The sequence below is a fragment of the Mus musculus genome, chromosome 6, assembly GCF_000001635.26.
Source record: "Mus musculus strain C57BL/6J chromosome 6, GRCm38.p6 C57BL/6J".
Lineage (NCBI taxonomy): Eukaryota > Metazoa > Chordata > Mammalia > Rodentia > Muridae > Mus > Mus musculus.
The window spans coordinates 112,694,136-112,705,764 of NC_000072.6; the positions used below are offsets into that span (position 1 = coordinate 112,694,136).

Genomic DNA, 11,629 nt, shown 5'->3' on the forward strand with positions numbered 1-11,629 from the left:
CGATTAAAATCTCTATTTCGCAATGAGGAGACTAACATCCCAGGTAAGCACACAATACTGGGCCTGTTTCAAGCCAAGGCTGACATACCCACCCTCCTCATGGTAGTCTGGTACTTTCTATAGGCACAGTGCAGCCAATGAGAAAGCCTTCGAAAGCCAGTGTCCACTTGGACAACAAGCTCAGCAGAACCAGATTGGTTCTTGCAACTTAAAATCCTTTAATTTGTTTAAGAAAGGGACTGATAGCAATGACAGTGGGGTGCTTTATTCTCAAGAAATGGAAGTGTGGGGAGCTAGGGAGGTGGCAGTGTCCTTGTCTGGCATGGAAGTGACCCTGGCTAGCATCCTGACACACACAGAGAGATGATTTAACATGTAGAGTAGGCCAAAGATAGTGACACAGGCTTCTCTGCACTTAGGAGGCAGAGGCAGAAGGATCTCTGTGAGTTCAAGACCAACCTGATCTACATAGTTTCAGGGCAGCCAGAGCTACAGAGTGAGACGCTGCTCTTTAAAAAAAAAAAAAAAAAAAAAAAAAAAAAAAAAAAAAAACCACCCCACCGACACCAACAAAGTAGACTATATTCCATATATAAAGAAACTTCTGAAAGGATGCGACAAAGTGATCATCAGAGTTACTAAGATGAGGGGACTGGGCAATGAGGGACATGGCGGAAAGGAGATCGTTTTTATTTTATGTATTTCTTGAACTGTATGAATCTGTTACTTAAAACACTGTGGAGGCTGAAGAGATGGCTCAGCAGTTAAGGGGACCTGTGCTGGATTCCCCGTGCCCACACACGGCTCCCAGCCATCCAGGACTCCAGCTCCAGGCGAGAGGACGTCGTCTCTGACCTCCATGGGCACCAGGCATGTATGCAGTGCATATACATACAAGTAGGTAAAGCACTCAATGCGAAAAATAAAATAAATAATTCTTTAGAATAATTAATGTAAATATAAGCAAATACAACCAAGGGAGTACCTACTTTTAATCTTAACACTTCAGTGGCAGGAGCAGGAGTATCCAAGCTTCAAGCCTACCTGCACTACTACATAAGGAGCCCGTCATAAAGCCAAACACAAACCAAAAAGTTGTCATTTACAGTCCATATGAAACATTACATAGCTATAAAAACCTGCTTGTGCTGGGCAGTGGTGGCACATGCCTTTAATCCCAGCACTTGGAAGGCAGAGGCATTGAGGTCTGTGAGTTCTAGGCTAGCCTGGTCTACAGAGCTAGTTCTGGGATAGGCAGGGATTCAACAAAGGAGGCCTGTCTCAAAAAACAACACACACACACAAAATAAAACAAACAATAATCAGTTGTGGAAGGGAAATGTTCAGGTTGTAATAGATGCATTGTTTGTAAGAACAGAAGGAAAAAGCCTGCACTCAGAGGACAGAGCTAGTTACGGGACAGCCAAGGATATCCAAAAAAACCCCTGTCTCAAAAAACAACAATTATAAAAGCAAAGAATAACCAACTGTCATAGGGAAACCGTCTAGGTTATAACAGATACAACGTAAGCCTGCTGCACTCAGCAGACAGAGGCAGGAGGGCTACCCAATCTTGGTAGAAAACAAACATCAAAACAAAAAACATCCACCGGATGGGCAGAGGTGGCACACATCTTTAATCCCAGCACTTGGGAGGCAGAGGCAGACAAGCAGATCTCGCTGAGTTCAAGGCCAGCCTGGTCCTACAAGAGCAAGGCTACACAAAGAAACCCTGTCTCAAAAACAATCAAACAAACAAACAACACATCCTACTAAATGTTATTTAAGGGAGATAATTCAGTATGCAATAATTCCTTAAAAGGAAAGGCTAAGCGCTGGGTCTAGGTCCTGGTCTCTCTTTTAAAAAGATGTGAGCCAGGGGCTACAGGGTATGACCTCGTCTCCTAAATTAATAAAATAAATAAAAGTTAAATAAAGAGAGATGCGTCATTATTGAGTCATGGAGGGCACATTAGGCAGGGAAGCCGGATGCAGTGTGTTAAGAACGTGGAGGACTTCTGGACCACAGCCAGAAATGGAAAACCATGATAAGCGGACCCTCTGCTATACTGCTTGATTATAAAATGTCATCCGATGCAACGTCCACACAAATCACGAGTGGTGTCACTGTTAACACAGGAGTCCTCGTAGGATGTGATGTCACCATCGTTGACACTACTTTACGGGGAGACGCGGTGATAGTGACAGAAACCCAAAACATCCGGTTCGTTAGGGCGGCGACCTAAGGCTGACTGCGCAGGGCCGCGGCGCGTTCCCGGACCGTCTCGGGGGTTGGAAACTGAGGACCGGCGTCGCGAGGCCAGGTTAGGGCCGAGGCGGCGGCGCGCGGACCGGGGTGCCTGTTCGCACCGACGACGTCCGCGCCCCGGCCTTCCCCCGACACTCACCTTCATCACCGCCAACCCCGGAGGCCATCGCGGCTCGGCCAGGACCTCCATGGCCGCACCTGATGAGACCGCCAGCTACCGGCCCGCCACGCAGCTCCTCTACTCGAAATTCCCCGCGCTACACCGTACGTCAGCTACGTGCGGCGCGCTCGCGGCGAGCGCACGGCATGCTGGGAGCTGTAGTTCTTGTGCGTTGGACGTTAGCGGCTTCGGAAGACCGAAGGGGAAAAAGTGAGACATTCCAGGGCGTAGCCTGGAGCGATGCAGGCGTTTGGACCTCTTGGATCCCGAGAGACAAGAAGATAAGTGAAAGATTAAAAGCAGCTTTAATCTGTCTTATAAAATGAATAAACAAAAGATTCCGGAAGGTGATTGAATATTAGGAAAAAGAAACCAAATGAAGCCTAAGCCTTGGTAGAGAGTTCAAGATCTAGGCTCAGGTCTTCCCTCTTCAGGTAGTAATCTCTGGTTGCTTTAGAGATCTGTCTTGCTCCTTGAAAATATCTAAAGTTACACTTCTGTCTCAACTCCTCTTTCTGTAAGCATCCACGAGAGCCACATAGAGCCTCTGTTCTTCAAAGGTAACCACGGCTAATATTGGCACTTAGTTCTCAGATAGTCCCCATGTATAAAAGGACCAGTGTTAGCAAAGAGTGTTATTAAATCAGTTTAACAGGAACCCACATTCTTTTTTATCAAATTACTCCATCTACTTGAGAGGCTCCTCACCCTCTTCCATCTCCCAGGTGACGCCTTATCTCCCGGACCTGTCTCCAGAAAGGTTCCTTTTAGGCTCATTTAACCAGAGCTCCATTATCTGGATGTGGAACGCTGACCAACACACAGCCAGCCTGGCTACTCAGTTCAGCACTCATCTTCTGCCTTCTGTGGGCCTCCGCTGTACTAGGTCTCAGGGGCCACAAGTTGGTCCAGATGACTCGCAAGACAGAATCCCGAAGCTTGCGGTATCACTGATACCCCGGTGGCCCACACATTCACCGATTCAACATGTATGTTTTGAAGACTTACAATGGACCAGGCATGTGAGCTCTCCTGGAAAGTAGGGGGAGAGATGTGGCTGTTACAGACACTTTACAGGTGTGAAGACTAAAACCCAGCAGGTTAGGAATTCATTCTTTTGAGTTTTTATCATAAAATAATCCCTGTAATCTGAGCCAATTAATTTTTCCTAGCCTACAGTCACAGATGAACTGTGCAACACCAACACAAACAACATTTAGGTGATAGTTTACTTATTACAGTAATAGCTAACACATATTAGACCACCTGTATTCAAAGCACTCCTGTGGCTTTGGGTTGTTTTGTTTTGTTTTGTTTTTGCATCATGCACTTACTTGGTTTACTCATTATTCAAAGGAAAGAAAAATGGGTAATTGGTGCAGAGCATTCTGCAGCTAAGTAGAAGCAGGGCTTGAACTCAGGATGTTGGGCTTTTGAGCATATAAACTACCACAGAATCGTCTCATAAGAGTCTGTCTGGTCAAGACAGTTCTTTCCGCATGCAGATACGGAACCCAGTGTCAGAACAGCAAGAGGATTCAGACACTGAATCTAGCAAGTCGGCAGCCAGGAGGTAAATGGCAGATTAGATGCAAGGTGGATTTGTACCAACCCATCAGGGGAGAGTACTCACATGAACTCTAGGTTGAGTTGGGTGCTGCTGGATAGTTCTGGGAACATCGGAGGGGCAGGTGGCAGATTAGATGCAAGGTGGATTTGTACCAACCCATCAGGGGAGAGTACTCACATGAACTCTAGGTTGAGTTGGGTGCTGCTGGATAGTTCTGGGAACATCGGAGGGGCAGGTTGCCGTGCAAAGATACGGCAATAACAAAAAAGCAAGTTTGCCATAGTTATTCCTTTAGGGTTCTCTTTGGATACTGGGCAATTAGGTTAACAAATGACTGGGGAGTGAAAGAGAAATGTGTGAGAAAAGAGGGAAGAATAGGGGAGGGACAGAGAGAGGGGGAGGAAAGGAAGAGAGGGGGGAAGGAGGGAGGGAAATGAGGAAAGAGAGAAAAGAGGTGGGGCTGGGGAGGCACTCTCTTCTCTGCAGAGCCTCCAGGTCACACCCCAATGCCATTCATCTCTGAACTCTTGCCACCAACCACTCAGTGAGATGGAATTAATGAGCAAATTACCAGTGAGCTCACATTCCCAGGTCATCTTTTCCTCCTGAGCTAAATGTTTTCCTCCTGTCCTCTTTAGCAGCACCCAAGGAGCCATGTCACCTCTGGGCCTAGGGAGGAAAGTTCCAGGGAACAAGCAGGTTCTAGAAAGACCATTATGGGCTCAGGGCAATATGCCTCCCCTTTTCCCTCCCTTAAGCCTCAAGAGCCATTCTCCTGTCTCCTGACAAGCTGCCGTCTGTCTCTGAGAAACATGCCCTTCTTTTAGATCAATAACGAGCTTGTGCCTCTTTATTCAGGAGCAAAAACAAAATGTTCTGTATTTAAAAAGCAGACAAGAGTCAGAGGCTCTCCCATAATACTTAGCCCCAAGTGAAGAGCCAGGATAGGTTGACTCCATGAAAAACAGATGCCCAGTAAACTTGAATTTCAGATATACAGCAAATAATTTAGAAGTATAGTGTGTCACAAACATATAACATACCTATATTTTAAAAAATATTCCCTGATTATCTGAAATTAATGGTTTAACCTGGACATCTGGTGCCTTTATTTGCCAAATCTGACAACCCTAATCAGGGCAATGTCTTCCCAGCCAAGTGGGACCTGTCCTTGGCTCACCCTGGATGTCTCACGGTCCTGAGCTCCTGCCAAAGGCCTCTTTGCATCCCACCTTCATCTCTTCCCTCCATCCTTCTCATCCTAATTCACTTTCTTAAAGAGTTTGGGATTTTGCCCTCCTTCCTTCCTGTCTTCTTTATCTCTCCCTTCTTCCCTTCTTTCTTCTATTTTTGGTTTTATTGTTATTTGTCTGTCTGTCTGTCTATTTGCAGTACTAGGGGTCAAACCCAGGCTCTGGAGTTAACTAAGCAAGCATTCTACAGAGCTACATCCTCAGCTCCTCTACTCTCTCAGCTTCCCTTATTCCTTTTAAGGTTCAGCTATTTTATGTTTGAATGTTTTGCCTACGTGTCTGTCTGTGCACCACATGCATACCTGGTATTTGCAGAGGAAAGAAAGAAGGAAAAGGAAGGAAGGGAGGGAGGGAGGGAGGGAGGGAGGGAGGGAGGAAGGAAGGAAGGAAGGAAGGAAGGAAGGAAGGAAGGAAGGAAGGAAGGAAGGGAAAGAGAAAAAAGAAAGAGAAGAAAAAGAAGAAAAGTGCTGAATCCGTGGATCTAGTTATGGCTGTGAATAACCATGTAGATGCTTGGGATTCAACCACAGGTCCTCTGGAACAGCAGGAAATGCTTTTAAACACACCAAGCTATCACCCGAGGCCCCAGCCCTGTGGTTTTTAAGACAAGGTCTGGCTATGAAAGACCTTGCTTTTACCTGCCACGTGCTGATGCTCCAAGCTATACTGCCCCACAAGACCCAGCCCCTCCATTCATTTTACTAAATGTTTCCAGCCTCCTGACACCCTTTCCAGGAGCTGTGTACACGAGATGACAAATCAGATATGGTCCCTGATCTTGAAGAGCTGACGCCCTGGGGTTGGAGGAGAGATGACATAGACAAGGGAGTATGAAAGAAAGTGGAAAGCGAATGCATTAAAGTCCAATGGCTCAATGTAGAATGGAGGAGTGCATAGGAGTTCCTAGCCTTGTCAAAGTGTCCAGATTTGAATCTCTCCACACCTCAATTTTCTAATCTGTAAAATGAGCTGATCCGAGATAGCATTTGCATTAAAGGGACTTTTAGTATTGCAGAGATATTTTAAATTCAAGTGCAAAGCTAACATAGACAACATACATGATTTTAAAATCTGAGTAATAGATATAGCAAATTAACTAAACTACTACCTGCATTATTTTAAAATTTTGAAAATTTCCACCAATATTAGGACGTTTGCTGGCTGCCATCTTACAAGTGGCCACATGGGGGCAACAAAGTACCATACAAACTGAGACTGAGCTGGTCAAGCACCCCATTAACCCATAATTCACTCATATTTTGTCTGGTCATTTAAATGACTTTAATGAACTCTGAGTATGTTCAGGAAAAAGAATTGAATCAAGGTGTAGTCCACCCTTAACCTCAGCCATCAGGAGGGCAAGGCAGGCAGATCTCTGGGAGTTCAAGGCTAGCTACAGCTACATAGTGATACCTTGCCAAGAAAGAATGAAAGAAGAGGGGAAAGGAAGAGGAGGAGGACTATGCCCCTGCCCCACTCCTGTCCTCCTGAGGTTTCTGACAAGCCCCTAAGGTAGGCACTATCACCATATCTGTTTTAGACACAGAGATTCTGGGAAATTAGAAATGTTTCCTCTTCTGAAATGGTCCCTGAAGAGGAGCTAGGGAAAATATAAGAGCCAGAGATCAAGGAAGATTGAAGCAAAATAGTCTTCTGGAGAGGATGGCCCGTTGCACTTAGGAATGCACAGCAGCTGTGGTTGGCTGCACAAGATGAAGCCAGTGAACACCCCAGCCTGGAGTTGGCGTGGTGGTTTGAATGTGTTTGGCTATTAGGAGGCGTGACCTTGTTGGAGTACATGTGGCCTTTGTTGCAGGAAGTGTATCACCATGGAGGTGGGCAATGAGACCCTCCTCCTAGCTGTCTGAAGTCAATCTTCTCCTTTTTGCCTTCAAAACAAGAAGTAGAATTCTTAGCTCCTCCAGTGCCATGCCTGCCTGGATGCTGCTGTGCTTCTGGCCTTGATGATAATGGACCAAACTTCTGGACCTGTAAGCCGGGGCCAATTAAATGTTGAACTTTATAAGAGTTGCCCTGGGCGTGGTGTGTCTTCACAGCAATGGAAACTCAAACTAAGACGGAAGTTAATCCCTGGGACTGGGGTGTTGCTGTGATGGGCCTGACCATGGTTTTGTTTGGAGGGATGTGGATTTGGGGGCTTTGAATTTGGAAAGCTATGGAATGCTTTAAGTAGGACTTGATGGGCCATCCCAGTAGGAATATGGAAGACATTGGTGCTGAGGGTGATTTGAACTCTGGAGATCTTTCTTAATGACGTTTTGGTGAAGAATGTTGCTGCTTTCTACCCTTGTCTGAAAAGTCGGCCTGAGGCTAAGGTAAAGAGATTTCGGTCAATTGCATTGACAAAGGAAGTCTCAGAAAAGCCCAGCATAGACTGTGTCCTCTGGTTTACTCTCATGAAGAGAGTTTTGATCAAGCACAGCAAGCTTAGGCATTGAAGAAGTTGGAAACAGAAAGCTAGTGATAATGCAATAGAACAAGGGGGCCATGTTCTAGCCCCAGCAAGCAGCAGAACTCAGCAACTTTAGCCATGTTGCTCTGGCTTTAGAGTTAAGACTAGAAGGGCCTACTGGCATGATTGATGCTGCTTAGCTGGAGCTAAGAAATTAGTGGTGATTAAGAAGAGACCAGCATAATTGAAATGAAATATTCTTGCAAGTATCTTCTGAGAGCACAAAGAAGCTGTGTTCCAGAGATAGCCAAGGTTGTACCTCATGCTGCAGTTGGACTTGGTAATGTGTAAGAATCACCCAGGTAGTACTGGTTTTGAAGGCATGAAGGGGTCATGGAGAGCAGCTGAGGCTTGGCACTGTGAGAGGCCAGGGAAGGTCATTGGTGAAGGTGCAGCCTCAGTTGCAGGTAACAGCCCAGGACTTAAGGGGTCAGGCAAAGGAGGAGAATTGGCACCATGAAGAGAGCCTTTAAGAAGTTATGGGTGAAACCTAATTGTAGCCTCCCTCAGCCCTGAAGCAGGCTGATCCAGACTTTGACCTTGCTGCCACTGAGAAGATTACCTAGGGTGGAGCCTTCCGACCTAGATGGCTCTTTTGTTCAGTCACCTGCCACTGCTCTCTCCAAGGCACTGCTACCTGCCAAGAATCCCCTGAGATGTTCTGGAGGAACCTCCTATTCTGCACTGTCGCCTACAGGCTGGCTTCAGACACCAAGAATGGACTGGCAGGGGATGGGCTTTCCCCTTTTATAGGCACACTCTCTTAGTAAACTGGTGGGCCTTGAACAGAATCATGTCTTGGTCTCCATTAATCTCTCGCCGTCTAAGTCTCTTTCAGCCCCAGCCTGCCTCCCAGGTGTACCCAGTTCAAGTAGACCACAGGCTGGCATACAACAGATTGGTGTCTGAGCCAGGGACCTTGAGAACGGCGGGAAAGCACTCAGGGAATCACTGTCTTGTATGGAACTCCAAGGGGAGAAAAGAATCAGAGATCGAATCGGGCATGGTGAGCAACAGGTATTTATGCTAGCGCTGGCTTTAAACTTCATTTTTTTAAAAAGTGTTGCTGGAGGTGCGGAAGGATATGGGTTAAGTTTGGAATAGTGCTAACCCGGTACTTTTTCCACTTAGGATTTGACAGCGAAATAGGTGTGGGACTAGAAACTGTGAATCAGGAGGTTGTCCACAGCTTTTAAAAGCTGTTTCAGAAGTCGGGTGTGGTGGCACATGCCTTTAATCCCAGCACTCGGGAGGCAGAGGCAGGCGGATTTCTGAGTTCGAGGCCAGCCTGGTCTACAAAGTGAGTTCCAGGACAGTCAAGGCTATACAGAGAAACCCTGTCTCGAAAAACCAAACCAAAAGCTGTTTCAGGTGAGAGGGTTTAAAATGATGAAACAAGTAGTTGTCCGCAGTCGAGAACTGCATCAGGCTAGAGGAATAGGGCTTAAAATGGTGGAGTAAAATATATAGAGGAAAATGGATTTTGAAACTCTCCCAGAGACAGAGAGAATTCGGGGAATGCCCTGCTTTATTCTCTCTGGCTCTACAGCCTCTTTGTGTTGTCTAATGTCTGGTGCACCAGTCCATTTACAAGTCGATTCATGTGTGTTTTGTTTCATTGTCTGAATGCCTGAATGTTCTGTGTTTCATGTTGGAAAATAAAGATGGCTAAAACTTTATCTGCTGGTTTAGCAAGAGTGGGCACACGCTTTAGCAGGATCAGGCACAGCAGGAGGGCTCCTGCTGGAAAAACAGTTTTTTGAGAAAGGGAGTCTGCAGCCTCTTAGTTTTGGGGCAAAAAAGCTGATAGATGGTTTGTTGCCTGGGGGGGGGGGGTTCTCTGGAATTGTGATTAATGTGTTTAGCAAGTGACAAAGTGCGTTTTTATCTTATAATTATAGCTAGAAAAATTAAAATTCTTTGATTGGTCTAAATTTATAAGACTCGTGTAGCCGCTTCATTTGTTTTTTTACTGGTCTTAGAGGTGTAATATGCTCTGCGTGTCTTCCAGCCTGCCTCCCAAGTGTACCCCGTTCAAGTAGGCCACAGGCCGGCATACAACACCTAGTTGCAGTAGAATACCACAGTGAATTGGAGGTGTCACTTCCATGGGATGATCACCAAGAACAGCAGCAGCAGTGGAGTGGAGTCAACCAGAGTGCTACAGAGGGCAGAGCTGGAGAAGTGACACAACCCTTTGGAGAAGCCCAGAAGATCCTACGTGGATCCAAGACACTGGAATGAGAAGCTGTAAAGTTGAAGTTGCCTCGGATACCTCAATATGTTAGAGATGTCAGAGCCATGGGATAACTGCCATGGGAACTGCTAACAGGGAGTGGAACCTGCCCAAGAGAATGAAGTTTGTTGCTGCTGAATGCCAGATCTGTCTGTTGGAATTAAACATGGGTGAAAGGGTGAAAGTTTCCTCCAGTGCCATGCCGGCCTGGATGCTGCCATGCTTCCCACCACGATGGTAATGGAATGAAGACAAACTACGACAAGCAGGGAAGGCTCCCTCTTGACTGAGAAGCCATGGGCAGTTGATAGCTTTGTGAGGAGAAAGAGTTGGCCTTACTTATGGGTGTAGCCCCCGTAAGTCAACCATGCTCTAGAGAATGGCCCCACCCAAGAGTACAACACAAATTGGACCTGGTAGGTTATTTCTAAGTGGGGTGGTCCATGAAAGGAGGTAGTTAAGTGGGGAAAGAGTCTGGAAAGAGCCAAGGGGAGGATTGAGGGTGTGGATATGATGATCAAAATACACTGTGTGCATTAAAATTTCAAAGAATAAAATTTCTGATATTTTTTCAAAGACTTTTCTAGTGGCTTCCCAGGAATGAGAGAAACTAGGACCTAGACCCTTGGAGATCTATTAGGGTGACCGCTCCACTTTTAGGATGTGTTTCTAAAGGCTCCTGAAGTTGAGGCTATTAGCACACTCCCTGGGGTTTGCCTGACATCACAGTTCTAAGGACGAAACCTCTTAATAGCGTTCTCACGCCCGGCCAGGAAGAACACAACAGACCAGAATCTTCTGCGGCAAAACTTTATTGCTTACATCTTCAGGAGCTAGGAGCGCAAAACCCCCAGCCCCAAAAGCGAAAGCCCCTTCTATATCGAAACCAAAACCCCTTTCCTATTTAGGAGAGTTATATTTCGCCTAGGACGCATCACTCCCTGATTGGCTGCAGCCCATGGCCGAGCTGACGTTCACGGGAAAGGCAGAGTACAAGTAGTCGTAAAATACCCTTGGCACATGCGCAGATTATTTGTTTACCACTTAGAACACAGGATGTCAGCGCCATCTTGTGACGGCGAATGTGGGGGCGGCTCCCAACATCTCCCCCTTTCCTTTTAATAAGAGCAAATAGGCCACCCATATTAATGAGAGTGGAGATAGAGGTCAAATCCCCAGTGTGTAGGTAAAGGAGCCATGTACAGGATTAGCTCTTAGGCTCACAGGCTTTTACCCAGAGCAACCCTGACCTGCTCCCGTGTCGTTTTGCCTGGAGAGAAGGACACTTGGACACTCAACCTTCTTGAAAGATGACATGTCTCCCTAGAATAGGCTCATATATGCCGCAGAGCCTTTCTACTGCAGTGCTTAGCCGTGCAACTCTCTCGGGCTGCTGAAGCACACTCACTCTATCCCGTGCAATGAGACTAGCCTCGTGAGATGTAAGAGCTGAGTGGCCAGCGACCTATTGCCTAAGCATAGATAACCATATATCAGGGGGAGCACCATGTTCTAGAGCTGCAAGCGCCTGGGCAATAACCACCTTGTCTCTCCTAGTTTAGGCCTTAAGCTTACAGACCAACCAAAGAAGCAACACTAATCCACAGCAAAGTGTATCTCCAAATAATATCAATCCCACCCATTCTTTAAAGAAAGAAAATGCTGAGG

At 46.4% G+C, this 11,629-nt stretch overlaps 1 protein-coding gene and 2 long non-coding RNA genes across 11 annotated transcripts in view; 2 read left to right on the forward strand and 1 right to left on the reverse strand.

The window, feature by feature from the left end:
• Rad18 (RAD18 E3 ubiquitin protein ligase) overlaps positions 1-2,556 on the reverse strand; it is a 76,841-nt gene extending 74,285 nt beyond the window's left edge. For 3 of the 8 annotated variants that reach the window (NM_001381931.1, NM_001381932.1, NM_001381933.1), the window contains exon 1: positions 2,409-2,513. In NM_001381931.1, the coding sequence (NP_001368860.1) occupies positions 2,409-2,459 (51 nt within the window). In that variant the 5' untranslated portion in view covers positions 2,460-2,513. Of the gene's footprint in view, positions 1-2,408 lie in introns of all 8 variants that reach the window. The other 5 variants (NM_021385.2, NM_001167730.1, XM_006506437.4 and 2 more) reach the window with 3 other exon arrangements.
• On the forward strand, positions 2,533-4,352 carry Gm35824. Its single transcript, XR_377964.4, has 2 exons — positions 2,533-4,120; positions 4,235-4,352. It is a non-coding gene; the product is annotated as a predicted gene, 35824 (long non-coding RNA).
• Positions 4,353-5,644: 1,292 nt separating this feature from the next.
• Gm26799 lies at positions 5,645-10,029 on the forward strand. 2 transcript variants are annotated; one of them, XR_869361.2, is made up of 2 exons: positions 5,645-8,742; positions 9,737-10,029. It is a non-coding gene; the product is annotated as a predicted gene, 26799 (long non-coding RNA). The 2 variants fall into 2 exon arrangements; XR_869362.2 differs by lacking the exon at positions 5,645-8,742 and adding an exon at positions 9,051-9,096.
• Positions 10,030-11,629: the final 1,600 nt, after the last annotated feature.